The sequence below is a fragment of the Orycteropus afer genome, unplaced genomic scaffold (assembly GCF_000298275.1).
Source record: "Orycteropus afer afer isolate SDZICR_OR568_19922 unplaced genomic scaffold, OryAfe1.0 scaffold00031, whole genome shotgun sequence".
In the NCBI taxonomy this organism is placed as follows: domain Eukaryota; kingdom Metazoa; phylum Chordata; class Mammalia; order Tubulidentata; family Orycteropodidae; genus Orycteropus; species Orycteropus afer.
In genome coordinates this window covers 15,362,335-15,377,877 of record NW_006921618.1, presented here as the reverse complement: position 1 = coordinate 15,377,877, position 15,543 = coordinate 15,362,335, and the positions used below count along the sequence as shown (strand labels likewise).

Here is a 15,543-nt window from a genome sequence, read left to right as displayed (position 1 = left end):
ACACTAAAGAATAATGTAGAATCTGCAAAACACCACATAATGTGGATGAACTTGGAGGACATTATGCTGAGTGAAATAAGTCAATCACAGAAAGAGGACTATTGTATTAGTTCACTACTGTAAAACATCAAGGAAAGGTCTATATGGAAGGAAACTTTCTTTGTTGGTTACCAGGGGTGGGAGGGGAGGGGAGAGAACACAGTTAGATAGGTAGATACAAGTATTAATTTGGGTGAAGGGAAGGACAATGTACCAAAAGTGAGTGATCAACATGATGGCATTGAGGAAGAGGAAAACAGAGAGGTACATGGGAGGTACAGACAATAAGAAGAACCCTTTTGCATTTACAGTACTGCATTGTCAGTGATGGCAAGCACTGATCTATGGGTGGATAGATGGGTAAACATGCTGAATGATCAGATACATCTAGGCAGGGGAAAGTGTGCCCATGATCATGTATAGGGTTGGCAGATGATGTTTCTACTTGTGTATTTGTATGTGCTGTAAAAATGTCTGGGTGTATAGTAGAGCTGACAAGGGACAGGGTTGTGATGGCTTCTTGATCACAGCCAGCTACCCCAAGGGAGCAAGTAGTTGCACCTGTGGGCTTGGAACCATGGTCTCGGGGGACATCTCAATTGGCATAACATACTACACAAAAGCATTGTCCTACATTCTACTTTGGTGAGTAGCAACTGGGGTCTTAAAAGCTTGCAAGCAGCCATCTAGATGCAATGATGGGTCTCTCCTCATCCAGAGCAAAGAAGAATGAAGAAAACCAAAGATGCACAGAAATAATTAGTCCAAGGGACTAGTAGACCATGCCATCCTCAGCCTATGTGACCCTATGATCAGAAGAACTAGATGGTGCCCAGTTACCACTGTCAACCCATTGGAGGGGGATCAGTGCAGGAGATCCTGGATAGAGTGGAAGAACAATGTGGAACAAAACTCAAAATCATAAAAAAAAAAAAAAAGACTAGGTTTACTGGTCTGATAGAGCCTGGTGACACCCCTGAGACTAAGGCCTCTGGTCACCTTCAAGTCTGGAACTGAATTCACTCTTATGGCTTCCAGCCAAATAACAGACAGGCATATAGGATGAACATTTACATCAGTTAGATACACTCCTTGGAGCGATCAATCATAGGAGAACAGAAGTGCAGTGTTTGCACAGAGAGACAGCTTGGAGCTGGAAGTGCATGGGAAGGAAGAACACAGAGAAGAGATAACAACAGGGAGGAAGTGGGAAGAGAGCTGTTGTTACATTGTGGGGAATTTCAGTCAATGTCATGAAACAATGTGTGTGAACTGTATGGAAAATGAATTTGCTCTGTAAACTTTCACCCAAATCACAATAAAAATGTAAAAAAAAAAAAAAAAGAGGCCATGGTCTTGCTTCATTGAGCTGGCTTAGAGTGACCCCAGAAGACAAGTTAGTTCTTACATGGACAGTGCTTTCTTTCTGTTCTCTTCTCCCCACTGTAAAAATTGATATGGCTCTCCAGCCAATCACAGTACCCTGACTCCATGGTTTGGTGTTGTTGTTATGTGCTGTCAAGTCGGACCCGACTCATAGCGACCCCTCCTTGGGTTTCCAAGGCAGTATCACTACGGAAGTAGATTGCCCCATCTTCCTTCTGAGGAGTGGCTGGTGGGTTTGAACTGCCAGCCTTCTGGTTAGCAGTCAAGTGCCTTAGGCACTACGCTACCAGAGCTCCCCCTCCATAGTTTAGAAACAGTTTATTTTAAACATGGGTAAATTCCATGACTAGGAGACAATGAAGAAGATGGGCACAGACAGCTACATGATCTGGGTCAACAAAAATATAATGTTATCATTATTATAATAGCTAATATGTTTGTTTACTATATGCCAGACACTGCTCAATGCTTTACAAAAATTGTTTCTCTTGATCCTTAAACTAATCTTTTGAGGTAGGTAACTATTAGTCTCGTTATAACATGTGAAGGAACTATGTCTCATTTTAAATAACTTGCTCATTAGGTAAAGCAGCTGATCAGCAGTGGGATGCTTACACAGGGTCTTGCTTTCAGAGTCGTCACTCTGAACTACTGAAGACTGTTTCCTAATCTTTAAAATCAGGCCATTATGTACTTCAGAGGATTGAGTTTTGGGTAGGGTTTGTAAAGGTCTGGCACACAGGCAGAACTTAATAAATAAATAATGATATCTGTTATTCATATAGAAAACCACATGCCATTTTTATTCAATAGTTTGCAAATGAAATCTTGGATAGTCACCTATGATTTTGGCAATATCTCAGGGTCCCCTGATCAAGCCTGCCAGCTTTCTGCAGCTTCAGATCTCCATAGGATTCTTCTTTTTCAAGTGGCCCCCCGTGACTAAACAACTGGATTTGGGATTGAGGGGGGCAAGGTCTTTAAGATTCTGTGCTTAAAGGCCAGTTTGCCACATTCATGCATGCCACACTCATTTTCCAAGTGCCTCTCTTGTGCTAGCTGCTGGGAATCAAATGAAGAAGACACAGTCCTGCCCTCTCAGAACCTGAGAGCATCCTTGGGGGAGGCGGGTGGCAAACAGAAAAAGGCACTCATGATACAGTGTGATCAGGGTTGACCACCACTTTGATTCCTCTGCACTGACCAGTGGGTTCAGGATCAATTAGAACACAGATGCTCCTGCAAAGTTCTGAGGCTGTGGGAGTCAGGCCCTCGATGTCAGGAGCCTAAGACTCAAGGAAGCTGGTACAGCATCCATCCCAGTTCAAATCATCCTGTGCAAAGCCATTCCTTGTCTGTATTCTGATTTCCATGACACCTTGTCCAAGGTCTTCTAAAGGTCTGTAACAGTTGGCTGGTGTCGGGATTCGCTGAGACGCATATGATAGGAAGTATGGTTCCTTTATCACCTAGATGGTTTTCTGCAACTGGTCAACTATTTCTTCATAATCATGCTCATATTCTGCAAAACAGTTCAAGTCAAGGAGGACCTGTGGCCTTAGGCAAGCCAAGCTCCTTTCCTCTTTAAGGCCCACTTTGTTATGTATACAAACAATGGGTTGGTCTAGATGCTATCTAAGTCACTTGCTAGCCAAAAAATCAGTTTGTCCTGTCTGAATACTGCAGCCATTTCACTGTGAATGAAATACTGGCAGTTCCTGACCCCACACAAGAGATTCTGATCCAGCACGTCTAGGTGGGGCCCAGGAATCTGATTTGATGAGTAGCACACGTGACTGTTTTGGAGGTATTCCAGATCCCTGCTTTCAGAACTACTATTCCATGCTGAGCACTTCTCTCCCTCACCTCCTGTCCCCAGATAGTTCTGTATGCTGTGGAAGAGGAATATGCTGGGAGCTGAACTCGCCTTCCTCACCAGGGCTATGCAGCCCCAGGGAGTGGGACATTCAGGAACCTTCAACCTCAGCCCACCCTAGATAGGCCTGTCTATCAAAGTGGGAACATGAGAGGGTATGCCTGTGGGTATGGGCAGCACCACCAGAGGTAAGGAAGCAGCAGAGGATTGGAAGCGGGGAGGGGAGGAACTGGGAGAAGGGTGAGCAGGGTTGTCAGGGACTCACCAGGATCCAACATGTTGATCTCAGTGGGCTTAACGCGTTTCTTGTGGGCAGAAACCTTGCTGTGTACATCTGAACTGCACTTGGAAAACTCTGGCAAGGTCTTCATCTTGGGTTTGGGCAACAGAGGAGGTCGTTCCAGTCGTAAGACTTGAGAAGACTTTAAGTGGGAGAAAAGGAACAGGCATCAACAGGGGCCCCAGAAACGGGACCAGAGTCCATGTCAGCTAATTCCCTTAAACTGTCACTTCCTCTGCCTCCCCTCTCTACTTTCTTTTCAGGGAAGAGTTTCTCAGGACCCTGGGTATTTTTACTCTAAGTGCATGAAATATTCTCTGGAGGGGAAGAAAAGGAACAGGGTGGAGATGAGAATAAGTCTAGGGACTAGAGACAGGGAGTCCCTGGGATTTGCCACATGTCAGTGTCCCTCCAATCTGTTCTGAAGGGAAAAAAGGCAAAGCAGAGACACCCCAGGGAACCAGGCACAGAGCCCCAGAATGGAGCACCAGACCCGAAATGGCCCAAGCAGGAAGAGGGCTTTTATTGAACTACTATGTGCCAGATCTATATGCTTATCTGTTCAATTAATCCTCAAGTGAGCCTCTGAGTAACTGTTCAATTCCCAGTTCACATATGACTAAAAGGGCTCAGAGAGTGTGCTTTTCCAGCTTCACATGGGATCGATCCATAGCTGGACCAGGGTCTGTACCCAGCACCATATCAGAGTCTCTACAGAGCGCTCTTTGTACCATGCTTTAGAGAGCGAACTGTACCACTCCCTCACTTAATAGCAGAGAGGACTGATTCCCAGAAGGGAAAGTTCCTGGTTCAAGGGCAACAAATAGGGAATGGGCCCAAAGTCACTTCTATCAGGAGCTAAAGCTGCAACTGGGGTCTTTCAATTCTTTGTTCCCTATTCTTCCCAGCACTGCTACAAGCTGTGTGTTTCAGCTGTCCCGGTCTATGTCCTGTCAGAAAACAACTGCCACCCTCCTGCAGATAGTAGCCTCTCGGGGGCTCAGAATGCTCTGGGTATTCATCTTTTTAGTTTTCACTATCATCCCATTACATATTTTTTTAAAAAGCCCACTGCCATTGAGTTGATTCCAACTCATACCGACCCTATAGGACAGGGTAGAACTACCTCTGAGGATTTCCAAGGCTGTAAATCTTCGTGGAAGTGGACTGCCATATCTTTCTCCCACGGAGTAGCTGGTGGGTTTGAACCACCAACCTTTTGGTTAACAGCTGAGCACTTAACCACTGAGCCATATCCACACAGAACTAAATAGGAGTTTCCAACATCCTCAGACCACACATTGTTAAAGTTTGCAAAGTGCTTTCCATATGGATTATCTCTCCTCAGCAAAGCCGAATAGGTGAGAGCTCAGGCTGTGCAGTCAGACCCAGTTTCAAACCCAGGGCCTGCCACTAGGTAACTGTGTGATCTCAGGCAAACTACCTCTGTGCCACGCTTCTTGTTGTTGTTGTTGTTATGTGTCATCGAGTCAGACCCAACTCATAGCGACCCCTCCTTGGGTTGCCGAAGCAGTATCACTATGGAAGTAGATTGCCCAACCTTCCTTCTGAGGAGTGGCTGGTGGGTTTGAACCACCAGCCTTCTGGTTAGCAGTCAAGTGCCTTAGGCACTATGCTACCAGGGCTCCCTGTGCCATGTTTACCCAACTGTAAAAGAGATAGTATCAGTGCCTATCAGGGATGTTGTGAGATCTAGGTAGGACAATTCTATAAGGTGCCTGTCCCAGAGTAAGCACCCAATAGCAGCTGTGACCTAGTTGGGTTTTTCCCCCCTTTTCATTGTGATTTGGGTGAAAGTTTACAGAGCAAATTCATTTTCCAGATAACAGTTCATACACATTTTGTTTCATGACATTAATTGCAGTCCCCTGAGTGTAACAGCTCTCTTCCCACTTCCTCCCTGTAGTTACCTCTTGTGTCCTTTCCTACACATTCCTGTCCTCTGAGCTGTCTCCCTGTACAAATACTGCCCTTGTGATCTCTTTTGACTGCTAACTAGAAGGCTGGTGGTTCAAATCCACCAGCCACTCCTCAGAAGGAAGATTGGGCAGACTACTTCCATAGTGATATTGCCTTGGAAACCCAAAGAGAAGTCACTATGAGTCGGATCCAACTCGACGGCAGTGAGTTTGTTTTTATTTTTTGATCTCCCGTGACTGTTCTAAGGAGTGTACCTACCTGATGTATGTGTTCACTTTATATGCCTGCCTATTATTTGGCTGGAAGCCACAGGAGTGAGTTCATTTCCAGGCTTGATGGGTGATTAGGGGCCATAGTCTCAGGGGTTTCATCAGTCTCTATCAGACCAGTAACCCTGGTCTTTCTTATGATTTTGAGTTTTGTTCCACTTTTTTTTTTGTTACTCTATCCAGGATCTCCTGCACTGATCCCTTTCCAAGTGGTTGACAGTGGTAGCTGGGCACCATCTAGTTCTTCTGGTCTCATGGTCATGTAGGCTGAGGTTCACATAGTCCACTAGTCCCTTGGACTAATTGTTTCCATGTGTCTTTGGTTTTCTTCATTCTTCTTTGCTCTGGATGAGGAGAGACCAATTGTTTCATCTAGATGGCCATTTGCAAGCTTTTAAGACCCTAGTCGCTACTCACCAAAGCAGGATGTAGAACAATGTTTTTGTGTAGTATGTTATGCCAATTGAGCTTGATGACCCCTGTGACCGTGGTCCCGAGCCCACAGGTCCAACAACTCACTCCATCAGGGTAGGTGACTGTGTCTAAGAAGTTATCACTTTGCCCTTTGTCAATTCTATTTATATGGACATTCTTACAGCACATACAAATATGTATGTAGAAACAAACCCACTGCCATTGAGTCAGTTGCAACTCATAGCAACCCCCATTGGGTTTCCAAGGCAGCAAATCTTTATGGAAGTAGATTGCCCCATCTTCCTTCCGTGGAGTGACTGGTGGGTTTGAGCCACCAACCTTCTGGTTAGCAGTCAGATGCCTTAGGCACTATACCACCAGAGCTCCTTGTATGTAGAAATATTATCTGCCAAACACATATGGTCATGGTATCTTCTCTTTTGCCTAGATATACATGATCATTCAGGCTGTCTACTTGTATATCTACCTGTAACTTAATGTTTGTTGTCACTGATAATGCAATATTGTGTATGTAAAAGTGTTTACTGTCTGTACCTCTTGTGCACCTCCCTGTGTCTTCTTTTCCCTTAGTAGTATTGTGTTGGTCACTCGCTTTTGGTATATTGCCTTTCCCTTCACCTAAATCAGTTTTTTGCTCTTACCTATCTAGCAGTTTTCCCTCCCCACCCTTCCGAGCTAGGTGGTTTTATCTCAGGTTTACTGGTAGCAAAAGGATGTTCAGAGAAGAAGTAACTTGCATAGGCTACAGAGTAAGTAAATTGGGACGTAAATTTGGTCTGACTTTTTCCTGTGACCCGTCATTCAGCAACTAAAAACTATGTGCTCCCCCCTCAATTGTTAGAGCAAGAGCATGTTTAAATAAGAGTGTAATAATTCTAATCACCGCCAGAAAGGGTTTGCCACATAGAATAGAAAGACAAGCTTTTGCCTAGAGCTCTACCTGTCTTAGCTAAGTCCTCTGTTGTCAGTAACAACAGCACAGTTCAGAGATGTTTTCTTGCCCAAACGCCAGTGCAGCGTTGGCCAGATGTGCCATGACATTCCCTTCTGCCTATCCCTGACATAAGCATTAAGTTCAGGAAAAGATTTTTTTAAAAAATTGTGTGCTCCCACAAGCTTTGTAAAACATGCAGTGTAAATACAGAAAAGGGGCGACTATTCCTGTGCTCATCTAGGCTGAGCCTTACCCATGAGCCTACAAAGAGGAAGAATATTCCAGCCAGAAGGAATGATATGTGCAAAGGGCTGAGGCAGGAATCCTGGCATACGGAGACTTCCTGAGCTGTTGGCTGGAGCCCGGAGTGCAGAGTGAGTGGTGGAAGAAGAGCCTGGACAGGCAGAAGTGTGGTTGGACTCTGGCTGCCATGTTAAGGGGGCTGGACCACCCCCTAGCAGTGGGGAGTCACTTCTGAAGGTTTCAGATAATAGGACCAAGGTCCATCCATGACCAGGAAAGGATCTGGGAAGGCTATTCTCACAGCTGTCGGGAGAGACTGAAGTTGCTGAAACAGTTTCAGTGAGAAGTGATGAGGTTTGAGTTAGAGTGACAGCAAGGGTAGCCAAAAGAGAAAAAGCACAATAAACGTGGAGTTGGAATGCTTATGCTCAAAGTCAGGCTCTGCCACTTCCTAGCTGTGGGAGCTTGTGTGAGTCATGGGGCTCTGAGCCCTCATTTACTCAAACATAAAAATATGGATAATCAAAACACCCTCAGGATCAAATGAGAATAATAGGTGCAAGTATGCCTGAAAAGCAGCAAAGTTCTACACAATTCTAAGAGAAATGCAATGCCAGTCAAAAAAGAAATGGTGGGACCTGCAATGATTCCAGTTCTTCCCCTCAGGTGAGTCCCTCCCTGCCCACCTTGGTTATTTTGATACCTTAATCCTTCCTTCCTTGCTGTTCTTTTTCTTCTTCCCACTGGGATCTTGAATTTTGGGGGGCCTGGGTGGCGGAGTTTGGCTCTCACAGGCTGGTAACTTCCGGAGGCGATAGTAGAAGGCTTCTGTCAGCTCCTCCACTGTTGCTAGAGGAGGAGGCACAGCTGGTTGCCTTGGCCGCCCCTGAGCCTCCACAACAGTCAGATCCAGCCATCGGGGAGGGATCTCAAAGCATATCTGAGGCTCGGAGTCCAGGCTGACCATCAAGAAGGGTTCCACAATTTTCTCCTCCAGCCGGAGGCCCAGGAAGGAAGTCAGAGGGTCTGTGGGGTGGCTGGTATCCTTAGCCACCACCTTGACCTCACAGGGCAGTGAGAACTGGGCAATCAGATCTGCCAGGCTGTAGCGCCGGCCATCATTCATCTCCTCCACAAAGCTGCCAGGGAAGTAGAGGGGCAGCAGAATCCTTTCTTGGTCCTCTGCCTCCTCATCACACTCTCCCTCTTCTTCCTCCCCAGCCTGGTCACTCAGCCGTTGACACACCAGGACACTTATGTCCCTGTTTTGGGCACCATAGGCCTGGCCAGACCCCAACACCTCGAGCCGATCGCCCACAGCCAAAGAGCTGAACTCAGGGTTGCCCTCCTCCTCACCCTCACAGTCCTTTGTGGCTACCACCCGAAGTGGGTGGCCTGGCTGAAGAGCACTTAGGAGATCATAGGCTGTGCAGAACTCTCTTGGTCGCCGCCGTAGCTTGCCCTGGTAAACCCCGGAGACCATGAAGTATCTGGGCACCTTCCGGCCCTTGCTTGAGGCCAGGATCCGCCAAGGTGGTGAGGCCTGGCCATAGATCCAGAGTCTCTGGCCTTTCTGCAAGGAGCCCACCCTTGGGCTGAGGAAGATGGGGGGCCCCTCTGGGACTTCCACGATCTCCACAGGCAGGGGGAAGGGGCCTTGATGGGCCAGGACCTCACTCAGCATCAGTGGTTTGATGAAGTGGATGTGCTGAGAGGAGGCAGTGACATCCTCCACGTCGACCTCCAGCGTGGAGGGGATCTTGACGATGGTTCTGCGCACTGTGGAGAAGGCAGGTCAGCTCAGAGGCACACCACACACTGCCCAAAGGTGGTTCCCTCTACCTGGCAAAGGACATAGGTCTGGGCTAGCTGACTTCTTTCCTGTTTTCATCTTTTCTTTCCTACTAGTTCCATTGTACCAGATTTCTCACCCACTCTTCATTTAACCTGAAAACTAAACATTTATAAAAGTAGAGAGAGTAGTATAGTGAACCCCCATGCACCCATCACCCAGCTTCAGCATGTAACTCAAGGCCCATCTTCTTTCATCTGTGCCTACCCATCTATACCTCCCCACTACTCGTTTATTGTGAATCAAAATAATCACATTATATGACAAGGATGACTAAAAAAACAGGAAAAAACACAATGCTGCTACCACATCTAAGTAATAGGAATTTGATAATTCTTTAATATCATCAAATAGCCAATCAGTTCATCTACCTTTAAAATTTTAATTTAATTTTGAATATAAGTTTTGTTGTGTGCTGTCAAGTCAATTCCAACTCATAGCAACTCATTAGAAGAGAATAGAACTGCCTCATAGGGCTTCCTAGGCTATACACAGCAAAACATATACCAATTCAACAGTTTCTACATGTACCATTTAATGACATTGATTAATTACATTCTTCGATTTGGGCACCATCTTCACCCTCTTTCTGAGTTGTTCTCCCCTCAGTAACATAAATTCACTGCCCCTAAGTTTCCTATATAATTTTCCAAGTTGCTGTTGTAAATTTGATCCCATAGAGATACTTAGTTCTTAAAAGAGCAAAATGATTATAGCAGACGTTTCTTTTTTTTACTAATTAAGCTAAACTGTTGTCTGATTTTAAGAAGACTTCAGGGATATTTTTGGTTTAAGGTTTAAAGATTATCTCAGGGCAATAGTTTCATGGGTTCATCCAACCTTCATACTCCAGGAAGGCTGTAGTCTATGAGAATTTAAAATTCTGTTCTGCATTTTTCCCCTTTAGATCAAAATGTTCAGTAATGATATTTAAACTATAATCTTTATGGGAGAAGATGATCAGGTCTTTTCTCCCAAGGAGTGGCGGATGGGTTCATACTGCCCACCTTCTGATTAGCAACCAAGCACTTAACCACTGCACTACCAGGACTCCTTGTCTATAATTTTATAAGCTGCCTTTTCTAGATTTAAGGAGAGAGAAAACCAAATCAAGAAAAACACTGTTTAAATGACTTGAGTAACTTGTTTCCTTGGACACTATTACCCTCATGTATAAAACCAAGAGATAGCTCTGTAAGACTATGATGAAAATCGACCCATCACTGTGCTACTGGATCCACACCACATGTATAACCAAACCAAAAACCCAAACCCATTGCCACTGAGTTGATTCCTACTCATAGTGACCCTATAGGACAGAGTACGATTGAAGTCGTCAGGGATTTCATTTTACTTGGATCCACAATCCAGGAAAGCAGCAGTCAAGAAATCAGGTGACATGTTGCACTGGGAAAATCAGCTGCGAAAGACCTCTTTAAAGTATTAAGGTCAAAGATGTCATTTTGAAGACTAAGGTGTGTCTGACCCATCCATGGTATTTGCAATAGCCTCATATGCATGTGTAAGCCAGACAATGCACAAGAAAGACCTAAGTTGATGCCTTTGAATGGTGATGTTGACAAAGAATACTGAAAATACCACGGACTACCAGAAGAATAAACAAATCTGTCTTGGAAAAAGTTCAGCTGAAATGCTCCTTAGAAGTGAGAATGGCCAGAGTTCATTGCAAGTACTTTGGTGATATTGTCAGAAGGGACCAGTCCCTGGAGAAAGATACAATTCTTGGGAAGGTAGAGGGTCAGCGAAAAAGGGAAAGCTCCTCAATAATATGGATTGACACAGTGGCTGCAATGATGGACTCAAGCCCAGCAAAGACTGTAAGGATGGCATATGACTGGGCAGGGTTTCATTCTGTTGTACACGGGGTTGCTATGAGTTGGAAACAACTCAGTGCCACCTAACAACAACAGGACAGAGTAGGACTGCTCCAAAGGGTTTCTAAGGCTGTGAATCTTTATGGAAGCAGACTATCTCATCTTTCTTCTGCAGAGTGGCTTGTGGGTTCAAGCCTCCAACCTTCTGATTAGTAGCCCACTGCTTTAAGCACTTCACCCCAGAGTTCCTTACATGGAAAGCAGGCTAGGGAAGATTTCCCCATTTTACAGATGAGGACACTGAGGCTTAGAGGAGTGCTGACTTCTCTCAAGTCACATGGGATTTTTGTTCTGTGCCATATGAGTTAATAATGATTGAAGTTGGGAGATGACACATGAAGGGTCATTATACTATTCTGGTTTATTTTACGTATAGGTTATGGATTACCTGAGCTATCTCATTATCCAGAGTAGTTTCCCAAGCCCTGCCCACCATTAAAACATCCAGCTCCAAGACTGTGGTCTCTTATGACAATTAAGAGTCCAGCTTCCTGGGAAAGAGCAAACTTTAGCTCCTGGGGAAGAAATGTTCAAAATGATGTTTTGATTACCTAGTGCCTCTCTAATAGAAACACCACAAATGGAATGTCTTTAAAAAACAGTTTATCCTCATAGTTTTGGAAGCTAGAAGTCTGAGTTCAAAGTGTCAGTCTCTAGGGGGTGAGTGAAAGCCCCTTGGCCTTGGGCTTCAGCTCTGCCTCTTGCTCCCAGCCCACTGGAGCTAGAGGTGTCTCTTCACTCAGGCAGCTACTGGCTGCTGAGACTAACAAGCTCAAGGTCAACATATAAAATAGCACAGTCCCAATATTACCACACAACGTGGCAGGCCACTGATTCAGGTCCATTAAAAGTCCCAGAATTGGCAGACAACATGGCAGGCTGCTGAATAACAGCTCGGCTACAAGCAGGATTCAAGCATGCCAAAAGCTAGAGACCTTCCTCAAAGTTACTTCTTATACACTGGAAGCAGATGACATCCCTAAAGCAGCTACTCAGCTGCTCCAGTAGGTTCTGCCGTGGAGTTAATTACCGATATCACCACGGAGAATAACTGTATCCAGCTGCCTAGTCACTCAACCAGGCCCAGCCAAGCTGACACAAAACCTTAACTACCACAATTAGCCTAGAGAATCTTACACCACAAAGCAAGAAATTCTATTCAAGACCATGAAGGTACGTCAAAAGGATTAAGGAGCCAACTTGAATAGGCTCCCATTGGCCAAAGATTAGGTAATGTGAGCATCAGTAATAACTTCATGGATTAAAACACATTGAGTTCATAGTGACATTAAAAAAAGAAACAAAACCTAAATAATCACCTTTGAAGAATGCCAGGAAGCCAACTCATTATTTTAAAAAGTAGTAACACATGGATGAACTTGGAGGGCATTATGCTGAGTGAAATAAGTCAATCACAGAACAACAAATATTGTTGAGTCCACTATTGTAAAAAGTCAAGGAAAGGTTTACATATGGAAGGAAACTTTCTTTGTTGGTTACCAGGTATGAAAGGGAATGGGAGGGAAAATTGCTAGATAGGTAAGAGACAGATATTGATTTGGGCAAAGAGAAAAGCAATATACCAAAAGCAAATGACCAACACAATAACACTAAGGAAAAGGAAGACACAGAGAGGTGCACAAAAGGTACAGAAACAAAGATAAAGACTTTTACATACACTGTGGGGATTGCAATCAAATGTCACACACACAAAAAAAGTATATGGACTGTTGAATGGAAAACCAATTTGCTCTGTAAACTTTCACCCAAATCATAATAAAAAGTAAAATAGAATAAAAAACAAACTGATAACAAAGGGACAGAAGCATTTGTCCTATATATCCTGTATAAGCTGCACCTAAGAGTAACCAAGGGAGCTCTGGTAGTGTAGTGCCTAAAGCACTTGACTGCTAACCAGAAGGCTGGCGGTTCAAACCCACCAGCCATTCCTTGGAAGGAAGATGGGGCAATCTACTTCCATAGTGATACTGCCTTGGAAACCCAAGGAGGGGTCGCTATGAGTCAGGTCCAACTTGATGGCACGTAACAACAACAAACAACAACAAGAGTAACCAAAGAGTAGATGAAGGAAAGTGTCATTTAATAGACCTTTTCCAGCTAATACATGAACAAGGAATGATGGGATCAAAAAGGAAAGGTTTATATATGGAGGGAAACTTTCTTTGTTGGTTTCCAGGGGTGAGAAGGGAGGGGAGGGAACACTGCAAAAAATTTTTAAAAAATGCACTGACCCATGTCACTTTAGTTTTGTGTATTTCACCATACATAAATTATATTTCAATAAAATGCATTTAAAAAATCAGTATTTTGTGATTCCTAATGAAATACTGCCACCATTCACCTGTCTGTTTGTCGTACTACGGTGGCTTGCACATTGCTGTGAGGCTGAAGGCTATGCCACTAGTAATTCAAATACCAGCAGGTCATCCACGGTGGACAGGTTTCAGCAGCACTTCCAGACTAAGACAAACTCGGAAGAAGGAAGGGATCATCCACTTCTCAAAGAATTGGCCAATGAAAACCTTATGAATAGCAGTGAAACACTGTCTGATATATTACTGGAAAATTAATGAAAAGCCCTGAAACACTGTTCTATATAGTGCCAGAAGATGAGCCCCACAGGTAGGAATGCACTCAAAATGCAACTAGGGAAGAGGTGCCTCCTCAAAGTAGAGTCAACCCTAATGACATGGATAGAGTAAAGCTTTCAGGACCTCCATTTGCTGATATGGCATGACTCAAAATGGGAAGAAACTGCTGCAAACATCTATTAATAATTGGAACATGGAATTACAAAGTACGAATCTAGGAAAACTGAAAGTTGTCAAAAATGAAATGGAACACATGAAGATCCATATCCTCGGCATTAGTGAGCTGAAAGGGACTAGTTTTGGCCATTTTGAATCAGATGATCATATGATCTACTGTGCTGGAAATGACAAATTGACGAAGAATGGTGTGGCATTCATCATCACAAAGAATGTTTCAAGATCTGTCCTGAAGTAAATGCTATCAGTGATAGGATAATATCCATATACCTCAAAGGAAGACCAGTTAATACTACTATTATTCAAATTTATACATCAACAACCAAAGCCAAAGACAAGGAAATTGAAGATTTTTACCAACTTCTGCATTCTGAAATTGATGAAACATGCAATCAAGATGTATTGATTATTACTGGTGATTGGAATGCAAAAGTTGGAAACAAAGAAGAATCCCCAGTAGTTGGAAAATATGGCCTTGGTGATAGAAATGACACTGGAGACTACATAATAGAATCTTGCAAGACCAATGACTTACTCATCGCAAATACCTTTTTTCAACAACATAAATGGCCGCTATACATGTGGACTTTGCCAGATGGAGTACACAGGAATCAGATTGACCATATCTATGGAAAGAGGTGATGGAGAAGCTCAAGATCTTCAGCCAAAATAAGGTCAGGAGCTGACTATGGAACAGACCATCAACTGCTCATAGGCAAGTTTAAGTTGAAGCTAAAGACAATTAAAACAAGTGTACAAGAGACAAAATATAACCTTGATTCTAACTCTCCTGAATTCAGAGATCAGCTAAGGAATAGACTTGATGCACTGAGCATCAATGACTGAAAACCAGAGGAACTGTGGAATGACATTATGAACATCATCCATGAAGAAAGCAAAAGGTCATTAAAAAGAGAGGAGAGGAAGAAAAGACCAAAATGGATGTCAGAAGAGACTCTGAAACTTGCTCTTGAATGGAGAGTAGTGAAAGCAAATGGAAGAAATGACAGGATAAAAGAGCTAAACAGAGCACTTTAAAGAGCAGCTCAAGAAGACAAAATCAATTACTATAATGAAATGTGCAAAGGCCTGGAGTTAGCAGACCACAAGGGAAGAATATACTTGGCATTTCTCAAGCTGAAAGAACTGAAGTAAAAATTCAAGCCTCGAGTTGCAATATTGGAAGATTCTATGGGCAAAATAATAATGATACAGGAAACCATCAAAAGAAGATGGAAGGGGACCGGCTGGCAAGATGGCAGCCTAGGCAGAAAGACTGCACAGACCCTCATCAACAAAGAAAAGGGAAACCAATTAACACAGACACAGAAGATAATCCTGGACCCCTGAACCTTGAAGGGAAGGATATATAAGTAGACTAAACCCCAACTAGCAGAAGAATTTGTGTGAAAATACCAAAAAAGGAGACAGACAGAGCTGCGGTCTGGCAGTGATCCTGAGTGATCCTGACGGCACAGACAGCTTGGAGAGTCCCAAGTTGTGGTGTTGTTGTTGTTGTTATGTGCCGTCGAGTCAGCCCTGACTCATAGCGACCCCTCCTTGGGTTTCCGAGGCAGTATCACTACGGAAGTAGGATTGCCCAA

At 44.0% G+C, this 15,543-nt stretch overlaps 1 protein-coding gene across 1 annotated transcript in view; it reads right to left on the bottom strand.

The window, feature by feature from the left end:
• Positions 1-2,894: 2,894 nt before the first annotated feature.
• Positions 2,895-15,543, bottom strand: part of THEMIS2 (thymocyte selection associated family member 2) — a 25,642-nt gene continuing 12,993 nt past the window's right edge. The window contains exons 4-6 of the mRNA XM_007935811.1: positions 8,107-9,182; positions 3,567-3,723; positions 2,895-2,947 (exon numbers count right to left, since the gene is read on the bottom strand). Of these exons, the coding sequence (XP_007934002.1) occupies positions 2,895-2,947; positions 3,567-3,723; positions 8,107-9,182 (1,286 nt within the window). The remainder of the gene's footprint in view (positions 2,948-3,566; positions 3,724-8,106; positions 9,183-15,543) is intronic.